This window comes from Lissotriton helveticus, chromosome 1_1 (genome assembly GCF_964261635.1).
Source record: "Lissotriton helveticus chromosome 1_1, aLisHel1.1, whole genome shotgun sequence".
Taxonomy (NCBI): Eukaryota; Metazoa; Chordata; class Amphibia; order Caudata; family Salamandridae; genus Lissotriton; species Lissotriton helveticus.
In genome coordinates this window covers 1,328,781,150-1,328,794,293 of record NC_136057.1, presented here as the reverse complement: position 1 = coordinate 1,328,794,293, position 13,144 = coordinate 1,328,781,150, and the positions used below count along the sequence as shown (strand labels likewise).

Genomic DNA, 13,144 nt, shown 5'->3' with positions numbered 1-13,144 from the left:
ACATAGCACTCCAGTGCTCCATGTGGGAGGATTGCACACACTAGCTTCGATTTATTGTGTTTATATTGCACCAAGTTGTAGCCTTATGGTCCCTCTCGTGTACCATGCAAACAGTTGAGTAACAGCCTTGGCAAATACAATAGATCTGGATTGAATTTGCTAACACAAGCAGTGTTCGCATATTAGAGTGAGCCAGCAGGAGAGAACAGAGAGGGCAATAGTTCTAAAGTACTGCCACATGCTGTTAAATGCAAAAACTTGCTTGGAGGTGGAAGGATACACACAAAAACCCAATAGCATCAAGTGAGAGATAATAATTACTGGATTGAGCCAAGAGAGACTGACAAAGAGGCAAACTAATAACTGGGGACGCGCTGCCACCAGATACCTCACCGCTGCCAGTTGGGACTCCAAGTCCCAGGGTGCTGCTTTGCCCAGAGGGAGGAGCCTGCCGTCACCGCCACAGTCCATAGCGCCCTGTAACACCACAGCGCAGGACGCACTGCCACCAGACACCACACAGCTGCCAGTGGGGACTCCAAGTCCCAGGGTGCTGTTTTGCCCAGAGGGAGGAGCCACCCGTCACTGCCGCGCTTAATAGCGCCTTGTAACACTGCAGCGCGGGCCGCACCCTCACTCACCCTCACTCACCCTCACTCACCCTCACTCACCTTCACCCTCCCTCACTCACCCTCACCCTCCCTCACACAGTGCAATAGTTCTCAGACCATTTCAGTTAGAGCTTTTAGAAATGTTTATGGCTTTTTTTATTTGTAATACTTTACCATTGGCTACAGGAAACAAAAATGCTAAACATTTACAAAAAAAACCCATAAACAATTCTAAAAGCACTAACTCTAATGGTGCGAGACCTATTGCATTTCCAATGCTTGTTTAAATTGCAGAGTGGGATTTGTTGTCCTGGTATTATAATGGTGTGGCATATTGAAAGACTACAAGTCAGAGAATGCATAGATAAACCCTGGACTGGAACAAGTAGTAATGTGAGAACCTTGGAAACCTGGCAGGGTTGTCTGCAATTCGGATGCCCGTGAAGTGTGTGAATACTCCACAAAATATGAAGGTTTGAGGATATTTACTAACCTTTACACCAAGGAAATCTTTGGACATTTTCTGCCAAGAGCAGGAGGCTTGTCACAACTAAGGACCTGCCTACATTAACCACTGCCTGAACTTCCACAATTGGTTTACCATGGTGAGAGCAAGGGAACAAACCTAAGGGGGGAAATATTTAACCAAAGAGAAAATAACGAAATACTTAACAAGAGCGCTGCCTTTTTTTCTCATGAAATAATTAACATATTTATGCAGAATATACATGTGTATATTCTCACATGCGAAAATAGAATTCCGAACACATTTACCGCAAAATACAGTGTGTGGCAACGGCTAATACCGTCTTGCAAACATGAAAAGAAACTTGACTAGAAAAACATGTGTGAAACAGCAGACGGTGTGTAGCTTCAGGGCACGCCCACTTCCTGTAAGTGACAGCCTTAGTAAGTAAACGAAAGGGAATTTTCGTCTCACACTTCCTCGAAGTAATGGCGGCTGCACAGCCTGAGAAGAATCTCCAAGAAGATATTATTTGCTCCATCTGTCTGGGATATTTCATAGACCCAGTGACCACGGACTGTGGGCACAACTTCTGCCGCGGCTGCATAAGGAGTTACTGGGACGAGCCATTCAGAAACGGCATCTGTCCCCAATGTCGACACAGATCGGTGCTGAGAATCCTGAGGGTGAACACCTTGCTGGCCAACATTGTGGATAGCATTCAGCAGCTTCGGATCTCCCCCAGAAACGCCGAGGAGTCGGACGCCAGCATCTGCCAGGAACACGAAGAAAAGTTAAAGTTATTCTGTGAAGATGATCAGGCTTTGATATGTGTGGTGTGCGATCGGTCGGCGCAGCACAGAACTCATACCGTAGTTCCTATAAGCGAGGCGATTGAAGATTACAAGGTAGGGGCGCGCGAGTTAACTGTTACACCGGCCACCATCAAAGGTGGCTTCAGAATAGGGTACAGAACGTGTTACAGGTCTCTGTTATTGTCATATTGTGTACTCCGTGTGGGAGTTAAGTCATGTAACAGGTGCTTTTTACACTTTTCACAGTCAGGGTGACAGATACACGTATGTGGAACGTTGGTGAACGACACATATCATTGTGTGTGTGTGTGTGTGTGAGAGCTACAAGGGGGCGTATGAGGGTGGTGTACATCCACACAGGGGAACTTAGCGTCTTTGGCCCATGGATGGGATATAGAAAGAGTGAAGTGTACCTGGGCTAGGCGAGATCATCATTTTGCTGATGTGAAAATAGGGGAGTGTTTTATAGTAAATTTCCTACCTGTTTTGCAAAGTCGGTCCTGGAGGACTGATCCATGCCAGATTTTTAGTATATCCCCATTTGGATAAATGTAGTTACCTTAAAAATCTGTCATGGATTCGGCCCTCCAGGTACGACTTTGTAAAACCCTACAAAGCATATCAGGTGGTTCAGTGGAGTGGAGGCCGCCTATATAAATTGTGACACCGGTCAAAATGTGACACTCGGGTTCAGGTTTGATTTGTTGGAAGGTACCAGGGACTTTGCATACTGCCTGTGGCTCCAGGTTGGTCCATTGGCTAACCAGTTAAGTGACCACTGAGGTGTTTGCGTGTTCTCGACCTAGGTCCAGGTCGCAGTCAGAAAATTCTCCGGGTGAAAGCACTTGGGGAGCAAGAAACGGCAAAATTGATATAAATGTGCAAATAAAAATATAGCACGCTTAGAGATATTAAAGTGGAAGACTCGCCCAATCTGCTTCAACTTGCAGACCATGGCTGAAGTGAGCCAGACTGAGTTGAGCTGACAAGCCTGCACTGAAGGGTGGGCGCCTTCTAGCAAAAAGACTATGAGGCTCTGGAGGAGACTTCCCTCCTGAACCAAAGAATTCGTGTGACTTCAGCAAGGGATGGCCATTGGTATCTTGACGTGCACAAGCTCGTGTTGTGAGATTCAAGAGCAAGGTTTTTAACAGATAAATTAATAGTGCACGTTAAGAAATTCTCCTGGAGGCAACACCCAAGAAGGGGATAAGAAGGTGCTATGGCTAAACTCACACACTAAGATAGCTACCGTGGTCCTCCAGGAGCACCTCACCTAAAGGTGCCTTGGGTGCGATGATGATGACGATAATTATAGTAGTAAAAATATTAATGTGCAAGAATAATTCCTGAGGGTGTAATAAGGGTGTAAAAGGTACATCACCTCAAACTATAATACATATAATGTAATATTGAATGTGAGACCAGAAAGCAAATTCACAAAAAGACAAATCTAAAAACTACGAACCACAAAAAATGAGGAAAATAATAAATGGAAACTGTAGAAAACACAAACGTCCAAGCACCACAATAACAACAAGCATTTGCAATGCAATAGGTCTCACATTAGGAAAGTTTGAGCTATTGGTCTTGTAAATGACAATTTTTTTTATTTATGTGTTGGTTTGGTTGAGTGGTGCTGTGGTGCTGCTGAGTGGTGCTGTGGTGGTGCTGAGTGATAATGTGGTGGTGCTGAGTGATAATGTGGTGGTGCTGAGTGATAATGTGGTGGTGCTGAGTGATGCTGTGGTGGTGCTGAGTGATGCTGTGGTGGTGCTGAGTGATGCTGTGGTGGTGCTGAGTGGTGCTGTTGTGCTGCTGATTGATGCTGTGGTGCTGCTGAGTGGTGCTGTGGTGCTGCTAGGACAGGACACCCGAATACTGTGCGCCCAGCACAGAACAGGACAATGACCTGGTAACCGGGCACCAGGTCTTCAATGCATGTGCAGTATGCCAACACCCATGGAAGCCTTGACAAACAGAGTAGGAAGAGAATAGCATTACAGAGACCTTCATCAAGATGGATGAAGTGTGAACTGAGTAAAGATAAAATCAGAAAGAGAAAGTCCTGATGAAATCAGCAAGGACCTGAACTCTGAGGTGTCCTGAGAACTCATGGGATCGAAGGTCGGCTGACCAACGAGGATGTCAATTTCTAATTCCACCTCGCGCAAATTCTTCCAAGGGCAATCATTTTCACTCTGTGCTCAAACTGTTATTTTCCAAGATTCGAAATACCTAGAAAAAGTATTTTCATTAGTTTTGTACTCTACTCAAAACAAAACAAAATAAAACCCTGCACAGCTGGAAAGGATTGCATAGCTTTGGAAATGCATTTGATAGGGTACAATGCCATGGCTCTAGGCACGAGACCTTCAATTAGTAAAACCAAGCACACCTTTGCACAATAAATTGTGCCCTCCTGAACAGTACAAGCACATTCTACTAAAGAAATCCCTTTTAGCAGGAGTACATGAGTCCTCTAGAGACGACTTGGCAGATCGCTTTTCTGCTGCATGGTCCACATCTTCACAAATGACGGACAGCTGATAACAATTTCGGCCACCTAACCCCTAGGGTTCCCGGGGCTACGTTACAAGGTTGTTAAAATAATAGGCAACTTTAACGTGTCATAACTTAGACATTTGTAAAAAATAAATCTCCTAACAATCCTCTCCAAAGACTTTTACACCTCGACTTTTCACTTCAAAATCAGAGCAAGTCCAATTAATCTGCATGTAATGATCATCTGCTGATTATTGCTGCAGCGCATATCAAATAAAATCTACGAACCATTTCCCGATTCAATATGGCAGCCGTTTTCAGCTGCCAGGACTGGAATGCACTTCTTGCATGGCAGAGCCACTTAAGTGTATCTGCGTATAAGTAAGGGGCTGTTTATCGCCAAATCGGGACTACACCGACCCCGCCGCTCAAACACGTTTAACCTCAATGTCACACAAAAAGTCTGATATATAGATATCTATGGAGCAACCCGAAATATTTGAAACGAGGGAGGAATGAGGAGGATTTGATGTGTGCGCGTGCACTTTATGGCCTGGTTTTCACACGAGTTCTCCGAGCTTGGCACGCACAGGAGCATCGACTGCTGTCGGGGAGAGATTACAGCTGACAAGGTGCGGGGGGAGAGATTTACAGTAAGGCACTTTACGAAACCAATGAAGTAATAAAGACCAGACAAACAACATATGTAAATTCTTATACAAAAGAAATTGATTTTAATTCCTGAAGGTTTTAACAATGTCAATACATAATTATTTTTGCCACACACGGAGAACAATTTTGGAAGAAGTCTTTCCACTCTCTCCATTGTGTTCAAAAGGTAAATAATGCTGGCTCTTCACGGGCCCGCGCTACCCCCAGGCGCTGTGAACAGAGCCAGCACAAGTCAGGACAAAGCAACTAGCGGTGAGAGACACGATTGAAACCACCCTGTCTTCAACGCTGAAAGTAAGGCCTCCTTACCTCTCTTTATTCCTCCTCCAGAGCAGGTCCGAAGAGCTGGACGGCCCCTTGAGGAAGCTCTGATAAGGGATAGTTGAGGTATTTACTACAAACACCAACGGGCGGCAACGTAATGCAAGGCGACATTAAATAGCATGCGCTGTTAGAACCCGCACACTGCATATAATTAAGCACGCCACGACACCAAACAAATGTTGTCTTTTCACAATGTTAGCTTCTCACTATCTGCTAACTTTATACAACCACCAATGCAACACTTGTTTTTTTTAAAAATAAATAAGGAACAAACAACAGTTCCGTTATTATTCACGATCATATCTCACAATGGTCATCACTTTCCAGGTCACAGCTCATTGCTAATGGGATCGTTCTCATTCTGTAATAACGTAGCTAGACCATTGAATATGCACACTAAGTAAAACCCGACCATAGTTCAGCGTGCACACCGCATTACTCTAATATCCGACTATGAGCACCATTTACATCAATATGTCATCAAGTGGGCGGCAACGTAATGCAAGGCGACATTAAATAGCATGCGCTGTTAGAACCCGCACACTGCATATAATTAAGCACGCCACGACACCAAACAAATGTTGTCTTTTCACAATGTTAGCTTCTCACTATCTGCTAACTTTATACAACCACCAATGCAACACTTGTTTTTTTTTAAAATAAATAAGGAACAAACAACAGTTCCGTTATTATTCACGATCATATCTCACAATGGTCATCACTTTCCAGGTCACAGCTCATTGCTAATGGGATCGTTCTCATTCTGTAATAACGTAGCTAGACCATTGAATATGCACACTAAGTAAAACCCGACCATAGTTCAGCGTGCACACCGCATTACTCTAATATCCGACTATGAGCACCATTTACATCAATATGTCATCAAGTGGGCGGCAACGTAATGCAAGGCGACATTAAATAGCATGCGCTGTTAGAACCCGCACACTGCATATAATTAAGCACGCCACGACACCAAACAAATGTCGTCTTTTCACAATGTTAGCTTCTCACTATCTGCTAACTTTATACAACCACCAATTCAACACTTGTAAATAATGCGCAGTAAACCTTCAAGCACCCCTGGTATGCACGCATTTGAATAGCATGCCTATTAACCTTCGCCTCCCCTGAGTCACCGCTCAGGGAAGCTTTTATCAGCGCCGCGCGCCTCTCTGCAGACTCCCCTGCATTCCAGAGAGGCGCGCGTCGCGATCCTGTCTGCCGTGCCATGCCGTGGAGACAAGACCTGGCCGCGCGCACAACGTTATCCTATGGAAAAACGCTGCGCGCGGCCAGGTCTTGTATCCCTTCGTCAATCTCAGACTGCTGAGACGACGACTATAGTTCTCGCTTGCGAGAACCCGCTTTCAGCGCGTTCGTCGTAGGCGAGACCTAAAAAAGTATATTTTGACATAAAACTAGTACTCGAGGTGTTTGATGGACAGATTATGGTGAAAGGCTAGATAAATGAAACCAAAACCAATCTTTTAGCAAAGTTGTTCAGTATAGGCCATGTTTGTATCTTTTTAAAAAAAAAAGAATTTATTGAATTTTATGGCAGTGGATGATTAATGGGTACACAGCAAAGAAAAAGAATCACAAATAAAACACAACTAAAACACCATTGAATGATTCATCACAGAAAAAAAGATAATCAGCATTGTCACCGTTACAGTATGTGCAAAATAGTACAACAAAATCAAACAGGTGTACATTATTTTAAGATAAAAATGTAAATCCAAGCTAAACAATTATATCCAATTACTTATAGGTGCCCATAATGTTTGTCCAAAAATCTTCTTCCTCCGACCCTTAAGTCTATACACCGCAATTTCGAACTGGTAAACATTTAATAATTTAGACTGCCAGTGAGAGAATGCCGGAGGATCAGCTTCTAGCCAGCGAGATGTTATACAATATCTGTATAGGGACATGGCTATAAATAAAAAGCCTTCCTCTTCCATCGTTATAATATCCGTTTGCTCAGATTGTACTCCTAATATCACTAATTCTGATGATAATACAGGTGATGACTCCATGATGTTATTTAAAAAACCTTGTACTTCTAATATAAACTGAGCTAATTTCGGACAGTGAAAAAGCATGTGGGCTAGATCAGCAGCCTTATATCCACAACGACTACAATTAGTACCTTTAAATGCTTTCCATTTCGCCAGTTTAGATGGTGTATAATACAAATCAAAAACGGACATAAAGTGCTGGCTTTTAAAAGACCTGTTAAACAATACAGTACTAGCCATTTTTAGAGATCTGGGTATATCCACTTTCTCTATGCCAAGATATCTTCGCCATTTATCAGTATAGACCTCTAAATCATCTTTAATTCTGTTTAGCATCAGTTGATATATCGTGCCAATTCTGCTTTTTCTCCTACAGCTTTCCAACACCTCCAATTGGCTCATAGAACTGGAATTTTGCAGATTTTTTTACTCTAGGAAACTACGTATTTGAAGGTATTTAAAGAAGTCTCCTCTTGTGAGACTATATCTATCTTGTAAATAAGAGTATGATACCAATTGCCCATTCTGATAGAAATCACCGAGTGAGCAAATTTTAAAATCATTCCACCTCTGCATAACAGTCCCTAAAGATTTCAGGAAGTCGGGGGTTCCCCAAAAAAGGCGTATAATAATTCCGTTTTATACAAAAACAAAACCTTTTATTAAATTGTTTCCAGATTTCCCATGCCGAGATCAATACTTTGAACTTCGTTTTTTTGTAATAACTCGGTTCTATAAACCTGAGCAAACATAATCGAGCTTCAGCTCCAAGTAGCATTTCGTAAATTGGGGGTGCCAAAGCTTCATCCAACTTAAAATCCGGAAAAATTAAGATACCCATAGTTTTTAGAAAAATTGCCCAGTAATATAAGCGAAAATTCGGAAACCCTAACCCACCTCTAGTTTTTGGCATTACACACCATCTCAAAGATCTTCTAACTCTTCGGAAGCCCCATAAGAACCTAAAAACAGTTCTATCTAATTTATTAAAAAAAGCAGAGGGGAACAGAAGTGGTATGGTGCGAAATAAATACAAAAATTTAGGAAACATAATCATTTTAACAACATTTGTACGGCCAAATAAAGATAAATGTAAATTATTCAGCCTCTCAAGGTTTCGATTGACAGAGAGGAATAATGGATCTGTATTAAGCCTAACAATGTCTTCCAGTTTAGCTGAAATTGTCACACCAAGGTAAGAGGCTATAGAAGCAAATACTGTACCATCCGGTCTGCCTCCAGCCGAATTTATTACCTGATTTTTTTGTAATATTTAATCTGTATACAGATAGTTCCCCGAATTCTTGAGCAAGTTCACTAATTTTAGGTAGGGCAGATCAGGGCTCGACAAATCCGAAAAATGGTACTAGTCCTGCAGGTCTAGTACCATGGAAAATCCCCTCGACCTGACTCCAACCCACTTGACCTCCGTCTCTAAAAACGGAGCAAAAGTGACAAGATAACAAGATTTAAAGGCATGTTTATTGCTCATTTCCTTTGTGAGCAATAAAATGCCTTTAAATCGTGTTATCTTGTCACCTTTGCTCTGTTTTTAAAGACAAAAGACAAAAGTTAGTTTGATTTCCTACTCGCCAGAAAGGGCGAGTAGGACCTAAAAATAGCTCGTCCTCATCCATTCTCTCTCGCAAATGCGAGCGGGCGAGTGGATTTGTAGAGCCCTGCAGATGCAACATCTGTCGTGATAATCGCAACGTCGTCCGCATAGGCGAAGACCTTATAATCTATTTGATGTAATACAACCGGGGGATCCCACTTTCTTTTGTTAATCTATTTAAATAAGGTTCGATATATAGCGCGAACAGCAAGGGGGAACAAGGACACCCTTGCCTTGTCCCCCTTGTGAACGGAAAAGGGTCAGACGTGTCAGTAGCTATCCGAATTACTGCTTTAGGATTAGTGTACAATGCCTGCACAGCACAAATAAAATCTTTTGGAAGCCCTTTCCAGACCAAAACAGACCACAGGAACCCCCAGTCAACCCGATCGAAAGCTTTTTCAGCATCCAGCAGAACTAAGCCGACTTGGGATCCCGTGGCCTGCGCCCAGTCTAATAGAGTAATAATCAGTTTAACGTGATCTGTAGTATCCCGTTTTTTTATAAAGCTGTGCTGGATCTTGGAAACTACCGTTGGCATTATGTCTTCCAGTCTGTTAGCTAATATCTTCGAGAAAATTTTGCTATCTGATGTTATGAGCGATATCGGCCTATAAGATCCTAGTTCCTCTCCATCTTTCCCTTTCTTTTTAAAAATCACTATAGTAGCCAAAGACCAGGATATTGGTGATTGTCCTTGGAAGGCTTGTTGAAAGATCTTGAGTAACTCGGGTTTAAGCGTATTTCGGAAGACACAGTAAAATTCCAGAGGGATCATATCTGGCCCCATCGCTTTACCTGAAGCTAACCCCAAAATAGCAGTTTCAATTTCGTCCCAGGTGATTGGGGCACCTAAGAGTATATTATCTGCATCGGCTATTGGGGAATTATCAATATTCATCAGATAGTCCAATGGATCCCTGTTTTCTGTACCAGCATTATCCGATTTTATTGTATAATAATTTATCAAAGACACTGAACGCTTTTAATATCCCAGCTTGGGTTTCTTGAACTACGCCTTCTAAGTCAACAATTTTTGTTGTATCGCTCCTAACGGCTTTTTGTCTTAGCCTTTGAGCTAATATTTTACCAGTCTGCTCATTAAATTCATAACATTCTGCCTTATGTTGTTTATATTTAATAGCAACCTGATCAGCTAAATAGGCATATAAAGCAGCCCGTTCGATAATTAAGAGACGTTGAGCTTCCTCAATCCCCTGACCACATCTAATATTAGTAATTAGGTTCAATTCGGCCTGCCTAACTTTATCGGATTGATGAGTAAAATCCTCCTTGGTTTTCCTACGCCGAAAATTGGAATAACTAATGGTTTCCCCCCTTATAACCGATTTAAAAGTGTCCCAAACGGTTTGAATTGAGGCTGTGCCATTATTACGCAAAAAGAAATCTTGAATAATTTTAGACATGTGTGACAAATAGTTTGCATCTAGAAGCAGACTCCTTTGAAACGACCATTGACAAGTTAGATTAACACTCTGAGAGGGCAGCGATACTTCTAATATAACAGGATTATGATCCGAGACTACTTGGGGCATAATATCAATATTAAACTTCTCCAAAAAAAAGGAAGAAATAAAAAAATAATCTAGTCGAACAAATTTCCGATGTGGTGATGAGAAAAAGGTGTAACCAGGGTCAGTAGGTTGACATTTGTTCTAAGCGTCAAATAACCCATTTCCTAATACTAAAGCTCGGAGAGCTCTATACGTCTTGACCTTCCGACCATTATATCTCCCTAGTGCCCTAATATTGCACTCAGATTCCACATGAATATTTAAATCTCCGCAGAGAATAAGGGGTTGGGACCAAGAGGCAAGTTCTAAATTAACTGTGTCAAACAACTCATTATCATCCAGATTTGGACCATATAAACAACATAACGAAAATGTATTACCCGCTATAATCATTTCCACTAATCCCCACCGCCCCCATTTGTCAGCTGAGGTTCTAACACAATTTCCAATCCCTTGTCTCATAAGTATCGCAATACCTCTTTTTACCCCTGTCTGCTTTGAGCAAACTAAAAGATCAATTAATAGTGTACGTTAAGAAATTCTCCTGGAGGCAACACCCAAGAAGGGGATAAGAAGGTGCTATGGCTTAACTCACACACTAAGATTGCTACAGTGGTCCTCCAGGAGCACCTCACCTAAAGGTGCCTTGGGTGCGATGATGATGACGATAATTATAGTAGTAAAAATATTAATGTGCAAGAATAATTCCTGAGGGTGTAATAAGGGTGTAAAAGGTACATCACCTAAAACTATAATACATATAATGTAATATTGAATGTGAGACCAGAAAGCAAATTCACAAAACGACAAATCTAAAAACTACAAACCACAAAAAATGAGGAAAATAATAAATGGAAACTGTAGAAAACACAAACGTCCAAGCACCACAATAACAAAAAAGTATATTTTGACATAAAACTAGTACTCGAGGTGTTTGCTGGACAGATTATGGTGAAAGGCTAGATAAATGAAACCAAAACCAATCTTTTAGCAAAGTTCTTCAGTATAGGCCATGTTTGTGTCTATATATTTTCTATAGGGCTTCAGCACACCAGAGGAGTTCACACAGGACAACTAGGGTAAAGTTAGTCAGCTTGATAGGTCTGTGCTGATAGTGCACACTTTAAATCCAAAATGTTGTAGTTTCAGCCAAAGAACAAGGAACCTTTATAGATTTTTAAAAGGAGTTCTGCCCACTGGGTTTAATAGTTCTGTATCCTGGTGGTGGCTTTGGGGGCCTGGAGTAACCAGAATTGTCACAAATGTATGAGTGTGGTGGTTAGTAGTTGTCAGTGGCGGCTGGCATGTATGGAGGTGGGGGCACCAAAAAATAAAATAAAATGGGATAAATTCTAGGTTGGGTGAAGAAAGACGGAGAGTCCAAGCGGAGGTGGCCTTCCTAGAACAGACAGTACTAGAAAGGGAAAGGGACTACCTGGCCCAAAAACACGACGAGACCCTCAGAAAGCTACTAGATGTTCAGAAACAATATAGGGAACAGGTAACTTAAGAAGCGAAGACCCAGGCCCTTGCCACTCTTCACAGGCTCTACGATGTAGGGGACAAGTCGGGGAAGCTCCTGGCGTGGCTCAGCAAGAAAGAAAGGGCGGCGAGATGGATTGACAGTGTAACCACCGCAGACGGTATCACTGTCACTACTGATAGGGAGTTAGCCGACACTTTTGCCACGCATTGTGAAGCATTTTATGCGGCTCGGGATCTTGCTACGCAAGAGGAGGCACTACAATATTTAGGTGCAACAGTCTTGCCGACCCTCCCTCCCGAGTCCATGGTTGCCCTAGAGACGGCCATAACGGTGAATGATATCACGGAGGCCATAGCCAGATTGAGACCAGGCAAAACCCCTGGACCTAATGGTTTCCCGGCAGAGCTCTTTAAGCGGGCAGCGGACCTACTGTCACGCCACCTCGGGGGACTCTTTACCGGTGCCTTTGAGAAGGGAGAGCTACCCCCTGACCTAGCTAGGGCTACGATTGTCCCAATATATAAGGAGGGCAAACCGCGTGAGGAGTGCGCCTCATACCGACCCATCTCCCTACTGAACACGGAGGTAAAACTGCTGGCCACCATCCTGGCAGCCCGACTGCGAACAGTTATTACAGATCTAGTACATCTAGACCAATCGGGCTTCTTACCAGACAGAGCCACTAAAATGAACCTTAGAAGGACCCATAACTGGCTGCAAGAAGTACGGGACCGCACCGACCCCCATTGGTTCCTCTCCCTAGACGCCGAAAAGGCGTTCGATGCAGTGCACTGGCCCTTCCTCTTTGCAGTTTTATGTAGGTTCGGTTTCGGGCCAAACTTCATTCGATGGGTACGGCTCCTCTACACTGCCCCGAGAGCCAGGGTGCGGGTAAACGAGACTCTATCCAGAGAGTTTCAGATTCAGAGAGGTACTCGGCAGGGGTGCCCTCTGTCTCCCCTCTTGTTCATGCTTGCTATAGAGGTGCTCGCCGCCAGGGTCCGACAGAACAATGACATTCGCGGCTTTGTAGGCAGCGTCACTGACTCGATGCCTGAAAAAATCTCACTCTACGCGGACGTTGTTTTACTTTA

General features: G+C 43.0%; 1 protein-coding gene across 2 annotated transcripts in view; it reads left to right on the top strand.

The window, feature by feature from the left end:
* Positions 1 to 1,485: 1,485 nt before the first annotated feature.
* LOC144823680 (E3 ubiquitin-protein ligase TRIM39-like) overlaps positions 1,486 to 13,144 on the top strand; it is a 137,331-nt gene continuing 125,672 nt past the window's right edge. The window contains exon 1 of one of the 2 annotated variants that reach the window (XM_078682416.1): positions 1,486 to 1,985. In XM_078682416.1, coding sequence (XP_078538542.1) covers positions 1,566 to 1,985 — 420 coding nt within the window. In that variant the 5' untranslated portion in view covers positions 1,486 to 1,565. The remainder of the gene's footprint in view (positions 1,986 to 13,144) is intronic. The other variant, XM_078682406.1, reaches the window with a different exon arrangement.